This window comes from Rhamphochromis longiceps, linkage group LG11 (genome assembly GCF_057381845.1).
Source record: "Rhamphochromis longiceps isolate RC_006_pf linkage group LG11, R_longiceps_female_GT1.1, whole genome shotgun sequence".
Lineage (NCBI taxonomy): Eukaryota > Metazoa > Chordata > Actinopteri > Cichliformes > Cichlidae > Rhamphochromis > Rhamphochromis longiceps.
In genome coordinates, this window is record NC_140567.1 from 8879643 (window position 1) to 8894364 (window position 14722).

General features: G+C 42.2%; 1 protein-coding gene across 1 annotated transcript in view; it reads left to right on the top strand.

Annotated features, from left to right (window-relative positions):
* The window catches only part of znf1035 (zinc finger protein 1035), a 29658-nt gene extending 15383 nt beyond the window's left edge, over positions 1–14275 (top strand). Inside the window, exons 3-4 of the mRNA XM_085422161.1 lie at positions 3748–3805; positions 3898–14275. Coding sequence (XP_085278287.1) covers positions 3934–13443 — 9510 coding nt within the window. The 5' untranslated portion in view covers positions 3748–3805; positions 3898–3933 and the 3' untranslated portion in view covers positions 13444–14275. The remainder of the gene's footprint in view (positions 1–3747; positions 3806–3897) is intronic.
* The last annotated feature ends 447 nt before the right edge of the window (positions 14276–14722 follow it).

The following is a 14722-nucleotide window of genomic DNA, read 5'->3' on the forward strand; positions in this document are numbered from 1 at the left end:
CCCCCCAGACTGAGCTCCAATAGGGAGATCCGTTTGAGAACAGAAAAAAAACACCTCTACATATAGCACATGAAAAAACTCTTAATACACCAAAGAACCACATGACAAGCAACAGGGGTGGGTAAAGGGTGAGAGACGGCCAATGTAGACAGTACATCTGGGCCTGGAGCCTATGTGCTGGTCCTCGATCCACCGTCAGCATCGGAAGGGAATAAGCGTCGAAGGTGTTTGGAGGGGGAGGGGGGATGAGTGTACATCTGCATGTGTATAAATGTCTGTGTGCGTGTGTGTATGTGTCCAGAGTTCAGCTGAGACAGTGTCCTTCGCCCTGCCAGGCTAAGTAAACAGTCTTCCAGCCAACCCAGGTGGCCTTGAATAGAATGGGAAGAACAGTCTAAACACAGTCATTATCAGGGTGTTTTTGTTCAGCTTCAGCCTTGAGACCGCAGCTGGCGCCGAAGGGGTATCCGCATGAAGTGATGGTGGTTTTTACTTTAGTGCGAACAACTCATATGATTTTCAAAGCTCTTCTAACAGTCTGACACTGGTCTCTCAATCTCCCGTTGGAGAGCCGCGAGCTTCTCCAAGATCTTATCCGTGCTGCACTCAATGAGCCCATTTTGAGAAACTCATGCGTCGTCCCATCGTTTCAATCCCAGCGGGCAGCCTTGTGGGGGTTTGAACAGCTGGTTCCGCTTTCTTAATTCTTCGATAAGTCAGGGCCAAGCCAGCTCCGATCAGCAAGAACCCTGTTATCATGGTTCCTAATAGGTCGATATCTTCTGCACTCAGGCTCACCTGAGCCCAGACTTCTTGTTAAGAAAAGGGTGTCAATTGCATTCAGGGACCAGTTGATCAAACCCATAATTCCTCTTTTAGGTTTTAGAGAACAGACTGTGAGAGTGTTCCAGGGAAAAGTAATACAAAAAACACGAGACTAGACAAGGACATGAGGCTAAGCAGGGAGGAGAGGCCTTCGTCACCATCTGGCCTTCGTCAAGAGCAAGAGCAGAAAAAAAGTTCCTCCTTCAACTAAACGTTTGGTACAAATGTCTGGAATGTGATTGGACATATGATAGAGCCTGACGGGTGTTATACTGTACGTATGAGTGCTTTAAATTGCACAAGTTTAAAGCATGTTTTTATTGTTTGTTTTTGTGTTTTTAAACAAAACAAAACAATGTTTAAAAACATTTGTTTTCTTGGATATCCCTTCTCCATGCATCTAACTTATCCGCTGCTGAGTCTGAGGACGAAAGCGTCAATAAGTTATAATGCATAGAGAGAAAGCCTTTCCCTTTTATATTCCCAACGCATACCACCTCTATTTTTGTTAACGGTGGAAGCTGATGTTAGTTGGGCAGTCATGTAATACCATCTGAGACTGGGGAGTTGGAGTCGTCCTATTTCATAGGTCAAGTAAAGTAGCTTTAGACAGAGCCTTGCCCTCCTATTACTTCAAATAAATTGGTTAAATAGTTTGTTTAAACTGTCAGAGAATAGAGTATGCAGCAGAGGTGTTTGGAAATAATATAAAAAAAACTTTGTCATTTTTTAGTATATCTAGTATATCTATCTACCTATATAGGCAGATTTGACCATCGATTTAGTGCTTCTGTGACTTCTTTTACAAGTTGGTCATAATTTATTGAGGTCAGTACCTTGGGATCCCACAGGCAAATGAAACCACGAAGAGGCCGCTAGCAAAGCTGCAACCATGAAGTACCTGCAGAGGGTCAGGCAAGTCCTGAGGAGTAAGCTGAATGGTAAGAACAGATCCGGGCTAACGCCTACACCCTGCCTGTGATCAGTTACATTGCTGGAATAATAAGATGGCCAAAGGAGGAAATAGAAGCCACTGACATCAAGCTGGAGGGTTTCACACAAAGTCCAGCACCCTTAGGCTGTATGCTAAGCGTAAGGAAGGAGGCCGGGGACTGGTGAGTGTCAGTACCACAGTCCAGTGTTAGACAACAAACGCCCACGAATACATCAGGAAGATGCCCCCAACCCACCGCATGCTCAAGACTAAGAGGAGGAACCATCGTGGAAGGATAGGCCCCTGCACGGTACGTGCTACCAGCAGATAGAGGAAGTGGCTGACATCCAGAAGTCCTACCAGTGGGTGGACAAAGCTGGACTGAAAGATTATGTGAATTACCCTCAGAAGATCTACTAGATGATGTGAATGCAGCACTATTGGACAGTACCTATGGTACCAAAGTACGGTATCATTACCGAGACTAACCAGCTAACACTACGGCAGCAGTGATCAGTGAGATGCTTGGCTACAAGTTGAAAAGCCACACGAGCAGTACCCTAGGAGACTAGAGGCCAAAGTCAAGGTAGCACGAAAGGAGGTTAGCTAACTATCAGGGCTGCAGAAAGGTGCAATGAAGAATGTGGTACATCAGAGAGATAGAAGGCAGGAGAATAAACCAGCTGTTCCCCAGAACCAGACAAGATGAATTGGAGGAGATTGATGTGAAATTGATTAGAGAGAAGTATATAGAACTGTGAGAAGTGGTGAAATTATGGACAGTGGAACACAAACCTGAAACAGAAACTGTAAAAGTTGGACCTTTTGCTTTCAGTAAAGCATCAGTTATAATTTGAAGGCAGATGTTCTCTGTTCCTGGTTTGCATCCCAATTCTTCAGTTTTGGCTACTGCTCAGCAAGTCATTGGCACCGCAGGCCATGCCACATACCCCGATTGGCCGACTGAGGCCAGGGAGCCACCTGGCCAAACCTAAGCCCACCCCGCGTGACTGAGAGAGGGAATCGGCCTGGACCGTCGGCACCCCCAGCCACAGGTGCAGCAACAGGGCAATGACAGCTCGGGCAGCCGCCCACTTCTCCAGCAGCAACAGCGAAGCTGGAATCAAATTAGTAGGTCGATGATCTGTGCCTGCTACTGTGCCAAACATATTGTTTGGAGTTCTGTGCAAAGAGTGGAGTTTTATTTCTTATTAAACCAAAGACTTTTTTCTTTAAAATGCCGTATGGGTCTCATAGTTGCTCAGACCGAGCTGCTCTACCATAAAAGTCTGTAAGGCAGGGGTGGGCAACTCCAGGCCTCAAGGGCCAGTGTCCTGTAGGTTTTAGATGATCCAACACAGCTGATTCAAATGGCTAAATGACCTCCTCAACATGTCCTGAAGTTCTTCAGAGGCTTGGTAACAAACTAATTATGTGATTCAGGGGTGTTGACCCAGGGTGATATCTAAAACCTGCAGGACACCGGCCCTCAAGGCCTGGAGTTGGCCACCTCTGCTGTAAGTGCTGCCTATTTGGTCATCTATTATGACACCTGAAGCTCCATTACAATACTGGGATTTGGGCACCCCCCTGACCAAGAATCAACTGACTTAGATATTAGGTATGGCCAGAAAGCCTACTGAAGAGGTTCTCAACTTGGTGGCTTCCATGGTGTCAGTTTCATTAGCCTTGTAAATGCGGACTCATCAAGTTGTAGACACAGGCCTTTCTCAGATATTATTTGGAGTGCCATAGCGGATGTGAATACTTCCAAAATAAGAGATTGTAGTTGCAGAGAAAACAGTTATAAAATATTTTTTCATATAATTTTTGACTGTAGAGTGGTGGCAATACCAATTTGATCATTGAAACTTTAATTTATACTAACAACAGCAGTGTGAAAGAGGTGTGATGTGTTTTTTGTGATGTTTTCTGTAGCTTGTAAAATGTTCAGAGCAATAAAAATATTCATTTTAATTTTTACACAGGTTTCCAATCAGATGTAATTCACATTTCTCTGGACAGTCCATAGATGTTTAAAATAAGGTGAGATTTTTTTATTTTTTATTTTTATTTTTCTGTGGATGGTTTTGGTTTTAATTTGTATTTATTCATTCTTTGTTTATCTGTGTTTTCAGGCTACAGTAAGCCTTAGTTACTACTCCATATTGAGGATGGCGCATGGGTGGGATTCATATTTCCATAATCCCCCACCTCTACCATCAGATCCAGGGACTTTGAGAAGGACATCTGAGTCAGATGGGTGCCTTTCCCATCATATTGAGGACTTCACTGGACATCATGGCTTTGCCAGCGCTGGTGCTTCACATGAAGCCCCTGTCTTTAACTCTGACTTTAACACAAACTATTGCTCAGACCCCAGTGTTGTGAATTCCAGGTCAGATTATGTTTATCAAAGATACTGTGGTGAAACACAATGGCAAGCTGATGGAGAACAAATGGGAAAGGATTACTTGCAACGATGTGAAAATGGTAATATCCCGGATTTTGCTGCAGACGGATTGCAAACATCTGACTCTTTTCCATCATCTTTTGGAACAGACTTTCAAGGACTTAAGGAAGATTATGAAATGCCAAGTACATCATTTCTTGAGAACTACTCAGATGTCAGTAGCTGCTCTGATGCAGACGCTGGTGAAACAAGACCACCTTGTAAATTCATGGCAAGTAAGTCCTATTCAAATCCTAAAACTGATGGTTCCGAAAAACAAGGCTCATCATCATGGTTTTTTACTCATACGGATAATATGACTTTTCCGACTGAGAGTTTGTGTTCAGATATGTCGGAGACTGATGTACTTTTATCGTCAAATTTGAAGGCACGACAAAACATAGTTCAGTCTCCAGAGGACAGTTTGGAAAAATTAGAGAAAACAGTTACATCATACACAGGACATCATCAGTCCTCTACTACCTCCTACATGAAGACAACTACCAAGAGCAAAACTGAGCTTGAAATAAGTGAATACGGTGGTTTCCAAGATGAAAAACAAAGGAAAGATGTGGAGGGAGATCTTGCACATACTCATTCTGACCTCTTGATAAGTGGTCATGAAAACTTTGGTCATGGAATAGATGAGTATCCAGATGACAGTGAGGAAAAGCAAATTACTTCAGCTTCTCCAAATATCATAAGTACGTTAAAATATGATCAAGTTCCCATAAATGAAAATGGCTCACAAAAGGACATGAAAGAACTGTTGAACCAAGAAAAGGCAGGACTTAATCATCCAAACTCAGCAGATGGTCAAAATGGAAATATGGGTCAAGATGTGCAAAACAATGATGAGGTCTTTGAAGGGGAAACGAGAGAATCAGATTTACTTGAAAACAAGATTTCAGATGAACATAAATCCCAAATTCCCAAATCCAACAGAGGTCAACTTGAAAATAAGGATTCTGACTGCCAGAAGAAAGAAATTCAGACAGATGCCATTAAATCCTCCAAGGCATCCAATTCTAATGCTTCTACACAACAACTGTGGAAATGCACAAGGACCAGTCATGATGTTAAATCTAACTTATTATCTACACAAAAGTCTGATGAAAGTGTGGCTGAAGTTTTTAGAAACCTTGATGAGCACAGTGAAGATCTGTTGAGCGATGTCAGTATTTCAGGGCTTTCAGAACCAAGTTTGATGCTTAAAAGCTGCAGCAACAACATACATCTCAATGTAGATGAAGTACAAGCAATTGCAGGAGAAAAGTCAAACGTTGAGATTTCTCCTGATCCAGAATGTAGTGGCCGAACTGACACTAAAGACTATTTATGTATGGACACTAAAGATGAGAACAAGCAAGGTGCAGGCGTTCATGTAGGATCCTGTTTAAAGTTGAACAGCTTGAGCCAAGGTGCAAATGCCCATGTAGACACAGAACTTTCAAGTGCAGCAGAGAAGACAAATATGACTTTTTCTTCAGATTCAAATTGCAGTCATCTCTCTGCCAGTAATGAAGGTCTTTCTACAAATACTAATGACTTGAACAAAGACAGTGTTGCCACTCATCCAGATTCCTCCTTGCAACTGCAGACGCCTGGTACGGATACACATCCCTCTCTAGAAATGGAAGACACTAGTCAATCGGAAAAGAAAAACCCAACCTCTCTTCCAGATCAAGATCATAGTGATCTCAATATCACCAGAGACAGTCTTTCTATTGACATCACTGACAAGGACAGGCAAGGTGTTGATCATCATTCAGAATCCTGTTTGGAGCCAGAGAGCTTAAACACAGATACACATTCTTGTCAAGAAAGGACATTTAAAACTTCGCTAGAAACAACCTCGGTCTCCTCTCCAGATCAAGACTGTAGTGGATCCAGTGTCACTGTTGATACTAGCAACAAGAATCTCAGCCATTCAGAATCTCCTTTTAAACAAAAGAGCTTAAACACAGATGTGCAAACCTCTGTAGAAATGGAATTCAAAAGTCAGTCTGAGAAGAAAAACCCTACCTCCCCTCTAGATCAAGACTGTAGCAGCCCTAGTGCAACCTGTAAAAGTCCCTTTGTTGATGCTGTTGACAAGAACAAGGGAAGCGTTGCTGCTAATCCAGAATCCTCCCTTCAGTTAGAGTACTTAAACACAGACACACATCCTCTTCTAGAAGGAAGCAAGGAAAGTCCAACCTCCCCTCCAGATGTAGATTGTAATTGTCCCAACATCACCAGTGACAGTCTTTCTGTTAATAATACTGACAAGAACAAGCAAACTGTTCCTAGTATTTCACAATCCTGTTTAAGCACAGACACGTGTCCCTCTAAAAAAATGGAAATCAAAACCTCTTCTCCAGATCAAAATTGTGGCAACACCACTGTAACCGGTGACGGTATTTCCATTGACACTAGTGACGATAACAAGCAAAGTGTTGCTGCTAATCCAGACTCTTCCCCACTGAAAGAAAGCTCCAACACAGACACACATGGCTGTGTAGAAAATGAATGTATAAGTCCCGCTGATAAGGCAAGAGCAACCTCTTCCACAGATTATGAATCTAATAGCCATGTGGTGACAAGTGACTGCAACAGGCAAAGTCCTAATAGTTTAGAATCCTGCTTGCAATCAAAACCCTCAAGTTCCAACACAAATTTTTCAGACTGGGCAAGTTCAGAAGTGAACGCAAAGACAACCTGTTCTCTTGATCAGCAGCAATCACTACGTGAAAGTCCAGTTGGCCAAGAACCTCTGGGTCTTGGGGAGGATTGGTCTGAAAATGCTAGAGACTCATTTGAAGACATGGACATCTCTACAGAGGAACAGCCAGACATGCTGTATGGTGAACCTCTGTCCAGAGATGACTCCTCATGTGACACTAATGAATCACAGTATAAAGAAGCATTTGTTACTGAAACTGATGGGAAGAACATGGACCATTCAGGAGGACAAGCTCCGCAACTAAAATCCGCAGCTGAAATGAGGAAAATGCTGCAACCTGTTGTAATATTGAAGAGTTTGGAGTCAGAAAATGGAACAAGTGACTCGTATTACTGTGCAGATTGCAAACACACAACTTATAGCACAGATCAATCAATTGAACACTACCATTGTTGCCATACAGTGAACAATTTTGACTTTTGCAAAAGTTGCAGTCTCTATTTGGTGAAAAATGAACAAGCTCGAAAACATTTGTGTGGTGACGTTAAAGACGGGTCTCAGCGTCCTTCAGATCCTAGCCCACAGAAAAAGGGAAATCGCCAAGGCAACCATAGGTGCAATAGGTGCAGACTGACATTTTCAAAAGTAATGCATTATATCAAGCACATGCGGACTCACACTGGGAAAACACCATTTAGGTGTAATGACTGTGGCTCTTATTTTGCACAAGGCGGGAGCCTGAAAAGACACAAGCGTGTACCTGGTAGATGCAAGCAGTCCAACCTCCCAGCTAAAAATCCTGATGTGGCTGTGAGACAAACTGACACACCAAAACAAAAGGATGGGGTGCAAAGTAACATAGATATGCCAAAATGTTTTGTTAAGCTTTTCGACATCTCCCAGACAAATCTGTGTGGATTATGTGGTAAAACCTTCCCTACTGCAGAAAAGGTTAAAAAGCATCTCTATAAAGTACACCATGGAAAGGGTACAGTAGTGTCGTTAAACCAGAGTCCCACAGCAGTCAGTGAGAGTGATGAAAAGCAGGAGAAAACTCAAGAAGTGGAGAATGATATAATAGGAAAATATAAATGTCCTCTATGCCCACGGCTTTTTAAGTACTCTTACAATCGAGCGCGACATTTGCGTGACTGTGTTCGAGATGCGATATATGGTGGCAAGGAAAAAATTGCTGGTAAATATCGATGTCCTTTGTGCCACACTATGTTCACTATGACATCCAATCGATATAGGCATATTAAAACAAGCTGCCTCAGAGAATTTCTTAATCAACTAGCAAAAGAGAAAGCAAAAGAAAGGACAACGGTTGAGAAAGAAACAGTGGAAAGAAAGCAAAAAACACAAACGGTTGAAAAAGAGCAGAAAATGCAAACGAGGGAAAAGGAGAAGAGAAAACAACCACCATCAGCTTTGACAACCTCCACGTCTGTGCCACGATACAAATGCAACCTCTGTCCTGCAGTTTTTTGTTACGCTTCTGGAAAGTACAGACATATGAAGAAACACGAGTTGTTTAAACTCACTGGGAAAATTATCAGGTACCGGAATTCCATTTTCTCCACCAAGAGTAATCCTGAAACTTTAAATGGTACACAGAATGAAGATGGAAAGGAAAACTTGAACTCAGCTGAAGCAAAGAGCAATCTCAGTTGTCGCTTCTGTGGTAAATATTTCAGCTCTTCACAGTCACTGAAGAAGCATGAACGCAATCACCGCGGTGAGAGACCATACCGCTGTCTGGAATGTGGAAAGGGATTCAAGAAGCGATCCCATCTGATTGCTCACAAAATTATTCACCAGAGGAGGATACAGTGCACTGTCTGCAAAAAGATTCTACCGACTATTGGAGAACTGATCCAGCACAGAAGTTCACATCTAAGGAGGGGAACGCTTCAATGTCCAGACTGTACTATGCAGTTTCAGCATCCCGCACATCTCCTCAGACATCTAAAAACCCACAAAAATAGAGAAAACAGGGCACTTAGACTTGAAGAGGGAACAGAATCAAATCTTCAGCAAACCTTGGAATCTGTGGAAGAAGAGGATGAACCAAAGCAAATGCAGTGTTCCTTATGTAAAGAAGTATTTGATGATGCCCAAGTTCTAAGAAAACATTGTCTCACCCATATATCAGGGTCTTCTTCAAACCAGTGTCCATTTTGCAAACGAAATTTTAACAATCGCCGCTATTTATTGCGCCATATGATCAAACACACTGGGGACAAACCCTTCTCTTGCGCCAATTGTGGAAAACAGTTTTACCGTAACATATGCCTTAAAATTCACAGTCAGAAGTGTTCCCCTCCTGAAACCCGAACTCTCGAGTCTGAAACAAAGACAAAAACATTATATCCGTGTCCCTATTGTCCACGGAAATTTTCTAAGAAAGACCGTTGGAAAAATCATCAGCATGCCCACAAGATAAATTCTGTGCATCCATGCTCAAGATGTGGGCAGTACTATGGACCTAATAAAATGAAACAACATCAGAGGAACTGTGAAGAGACAACAGAGCTGAGCACTGGCTTATCTCATGACACCAACTATAATAAAAGCAGTCTACCAACAAACCAGGATACTCCTAAAATGTCTACACAGCCCAATGCAACCACTCTGCTTCAGTTTAAATGCCCCTACTGTACCCGGAGGTTCAGGTTCAGGTCATTATTCTTGAGACATCTGGTCTCACATACTGGTGAGCAACCATATGCCTGTATGCACTGTGGTCAGAGATACAGATCAAAGACATTATGTTTGCAGCATGAAGCTTTCTGTGACGGTGTTAACAAAGATGCGCTATCAAAACTCAAAAGCACTGCTGCAACGAAACCTCCCAACATTCCTTCTGCCATAGAGGCAGAACCAAAGCCCAATGCACATGGTGAAACGGAGTACAAGTGCAAATTCTGCACCAAGACTTTCATGAAACCAAGGTACCTGAGACGTCACATTCTGACACACAATGAAGTAAAACCATATCGCTGTAAGGCCTGTGATAGCTGCTTTTCAAGGTACGATCATCTGAAAGTACATCAGACTCGCTGCAAAGGTAAAAAAACAAGGTTGGAGGTCCGTATTCCCAAAATCAGTTTAGAAGATGTTGGCAAAGGTTGGCAAAATAAGTTTGGCATTGAGAGTGCTAAAGAGCAGGAGATGTTTGAGTGTAAGGTCTGTTCTAGAAGCTACACAACTCAGTCTAAACTTTCCCGACATTTCACCATGTTCCATGCCACAAAGTTATTCAAGTGCACACGCTGCGGCTCCTCATTCGCTCATGAAAAATCTCTGAAAAAGCACAAAAAGATGAGAAGGTGCAGAAAGGTCTTGAGGGAAACAGCAGCTGCTTTACTGCAGGGAACCTGTCCTCCAGCAGAAAACATGCCAGGATCTCTTGATGGGATCAGAAGCCAAATGCTGAAGAGGATCCAGCCTTGCTTTAACAAGAAGTACAAGTATGTTTGTAGCTATTGCCCCCGTGTTTTTGGAAACAGCTGGCAGTTAGGTGTTCACAACCGCCTGCACACAGGAGAGAAGCCATATTCATGTGATTATTGTGGTGAGAGATTTATAAGGAAGGATTATGTCCAGCGTCATTTTCCAAAGTGCCCCAAGAAACACCAGACAAGTACAGTTCTCTGTGACCTATGTGGTGGCTTTTTCCCTGCAAGCAAGCTTGAAAATCACAAGAAAGGTTGTGGTTTAACAACAAGCTCATCACCAGTTTTCCAAAGCCAGCAGTCAGCCACTCATGACCCACCAAAAGGCTTTTCTTGTGCATACTGCAGCTCCCGATTTCTGCTTTTTTCACAGCTCCAAGAGCATTTTTTGAGCACGCACAAGCTGGAAACAATGACTCATCCAGTGTCAACTGCCCCCCTACAGCAGCTTCTGTCAGGCATCAAAGAAGAGCCTGTGGATGAGAGTTGTGATGAAAGACTTAGTGACAATTTAACACAAAGTCTTAATACCGCTATTAATATGGAGCCCTCCAAGCAGTTTTTTTGCCAACAATGTAATATGTTCTTTGCAAACAAAGCGGGACTAACTGGTCATCTCCGTACACATGCAGTGGGCCATCCTTTTAACTGCAAGTCCTGCAATAAGGGCTTCTGGAATAAAAGTCTCCTCCGAAACCACTACAGGAAGTGTAGAAATGGACGTATTCCAAACCAGCAGTTGGAGACACCTTTAAAAGCAAATTTTGATTTTGCTCTTAATCACTCTGCTCTTGCGTTTGGAGGCGGCTCTACAATGACTAGCACTGGGCTTTTCTGCAACGATGATTTAATGGACGAATCAACAAAAAATTCAGAAGGAAATGAGGTGCAAAGCAGCTCAAGTAAAGAGAAGAAAGCCGTGCAGTATCAATGTTCAGAATGTGAAATGAGCTTCACAGATGGCTTAGTGCTCATCAGTCACCTTGAAGACCATGGAAGACAGGAACAAGAGAAAAAGCGCAATACATGTCCTAAGTGTGGGCGGGTGTGCACTAGTCAAGGAAATCTGGAAAAACACATGAGGATGCACACAGGCGATCAGAAATTCCCTTGCTTCGACTGCTCCAAGCTGTTCTATACCAGGTCTGATCTTGAAGCCCACAGAACGTGTCACGATCTAAGCAGGCCATATGCTTGCAAACTGTGTAATCAGCGGTTTTGGACAAGACCATCTTTATGCAGCCATTATAGGGAGGATCATGAAGATGATGTATTTAGTTGTCGATTCTGCAGCAAATCGTATGCAGTAAAAAAATCACTAGCAAGACACTACAGAAACTGGCATCCAAAACAGTATAAGGATATCAAGGCTGCTGTGAGGGAAAAGAGCAGCAGCGAACAGCACTCAAGCAGCCAAGTGAGCACAGCTGGTGACAGCGAGGAGGATGAAAATAACGGCAGCGAAGACAGTGACTCAGACTCCGCACCATACTTCCCGTGCCACGTGTGCGGAAAGACCTTCCCAACGTCAGAAAGCCTTGAGGATCACCAGCTCTGTCACCTGGGTGAAAAGCCGCATGAATGTGAACAATGCGGTAAATGCTTTTTCCAGGCATCTCAGCTGCAGCAGCATCATCGAATGCACAAGTCTGAATTTCAGTGTCAAACATGTGGCAGAGGGTTCATGTCTCTCTTTGCCCTGCGTAACCACAAGCACAGTCATGGTAAAAGTCGCTCACATCGTTGTTCCAAGTGTCACCTATTTTTCAATGGACCTTTGCAGCTAGCAGAGCATATGTCGACCCACCGTGAAGAGAATTTTCCATGTGATATTTGCAATCGTGTGTTTCTGTCAAAGAGTAGCAGAGCTGAACACTGGAAAACCCATTCCACATCAAGTGACCATCCTTCACCTTCAGTGTCAAGGGGAGAACGTGAACAACCTGCCTCACGCTCTGAAAGCTCATTTGTATTCACCTCAGAGCTTAAATACCGCTGTGGTGTTTGTAGCGAGCGCTTCAGAGATCCAGAGGAGCTCTCAGAGCATGGCTGCATGGAAGCTAAAGAGCGACCATACTCTTGCACCGAATGCAATAAACATTTTCTTCATGCATCTCATCTGAAAAAGCACAGGAATACCCATCAACAGTTACAGTCCAATCGTATATATTCTTGTAATCAATGCAACAGTAGCTTTGCTTCCTCTCAGCTCTTCTTGACCCATCTTAAGAGCCATATTGGCACTGTAGCAGAAATTAAACAAGAACTTGATGATGAAGATGGTGAACCATCACATGTTTTTAAGTGTCCAGTTTGCAGCCAGTGTTTTCCATGTGCCATGGATCTGTTTCATCATTTCCCAACGCATCCTGATGGTACAATTGAAAAAATTAAATTTGCCTCTGGAAGCAAGCTTAAGGAACACGAGCAGTATAAGCTGACCTCAGCTGCTGAATATGAATGCACAGAGTGTGAGCAGGGCTTTTTGGGAGAAGCTGCTTTCCGCCAGCATAAGTGTTCCGGGCAACAGCAGGCAACAAAAACAGAATGCTCAAATCCATCCTCTAAAAAATCCAGCCCATCATATTTTCAAGCAGCAGAGGAGGAGGAGGAGGAGGAGGAGGAAGAGGTCGATGTTACAGGAGACGACTTGTACAACTGCCTTGTCTGCTCAATGCGGTTCACCTCTAAAAATGTCCTTTTGGAGCATCAAAATAAAGAACATCCAAATGAGAAGCCATTCACATGTGAGCTTTGTGGAAAAACATTTGCCAGGAAGCGATACCTGAAAGAGCACGAGCGCAGGCATCGTCAGAAAGCCCAAAACGAAACTCAGGCTGAGAATAAGTCCAAATGTTCCCAGTGCGAATGCAAATTCACTACAGCCCAAGAGCTGTCTCTGCATATGAGAAAGCACGCTGAAAAAGACGTTGGAGAGTACCGATGTGACATGTGCTACAAGTCATTTAGCCAGTGGTCTCTTCTTAAACAGCACCAAGAAAGTCATGTTGGTGAGGTTGTGTATGAATGCACAGAATGTGACAAAGCCTTTGCTTTTCCTCACCTGCTGGAGGAACATCAACAAACTCATGCGGGGTCCACTGAGTAATGGTTCCTAAATACCACATACTTTAGTTACAGGTATTCAAGGGAAGTTAAGGTGTCTTCAAACCCTGTTCATGCCTTACATCTAACAGTAAATCTCCACTTGTAACTGATAATTAGAATTACTCCTTATTTGTTTCCTCTTGTGCGTACTTGGAAAGCACTTGGAGAGATATGAGACTAAGATTTTCTGTGATGGATCTTCTCCTGGGTTTTTATTCCCCTTGTATATACTTTTAGTTCTGATGTTGGGATTTGTATACAATAAATAAGTAACATAGTTTCTTGACAGTATTTGTAAAATTGTCAAAAGAAGTTTAATATTCTGTTTAAACAGAAAAGGCATGACAGAATAATGTCTTGGATTAAGACTTAGATTTCTGATCATATATTTTTGTTTGTTTGTTCGGCATATATTTTGAAATAGTTTTAAACAGTTTTTTTTTTTTTTTTGGTTTTTGTCGGTATGTAAAGTAGACTTTACACTGGTCATTTTAATCCATTGATATTTTGTATGGTATGACCGTTCATGTAAAAAGTATATATGTATATATATATAATTTGTAGATTTTAGTTTCTTTTCCTTTGATTGTCAAAGGGTGCTTTTTGATAAAGAAAAATATCTTGTACACTCAAAAGATATTCTGATTGAATTTTCTTTCCACAAACTGATGTTACTTTTGAGAAATTTGAGTTCATGCATTTAAGTAAAGTCAGTGAGGAAAGCTATCTGTGTCTTTGTGTATTTGTTTGCTCTGGGGAAAAACTAACCGAATAGAAGCTGTGAAATTTTTTTAGCTTGTCAGGAAAATGATTAATTTAACAGGAACAGCTGATTGGAGGAATTCACCAACCAAAATTAAAATAAAGTTTTTCCAAAATTCGTACATGTTCTTACTTTTTTTTTTTCTTTTTGCTGAAGACCATTATCAATTTGAGAACTCAAGATGATGACCGTTTTCACACAGTCGACAAAAAAATACATGGGGGGGTTGTCTGTTTTTTCAGATAAAATAAAATGGACTTGCATTTTTCTGGTGTCAAATACTTGTTCAACCATGCTGAAGTCAGCTTTAGAAGACTTAAATAGTTAAATTTTATTAAAGTAATTTGCAATGCAAACTGATTTTTTTGGTTGTAGTAGAAGTAGTAATACCTTTATTCTTCAATCACATCAGGATGGACCCTGTTACATTACTCAGTAGTTCCTTAGTTCTCGCATATGGCCTCTGAAGTTGTTCTTGTTTATGGTGGATCAGGATTTGGAGGAGGCCTGAGGTTAA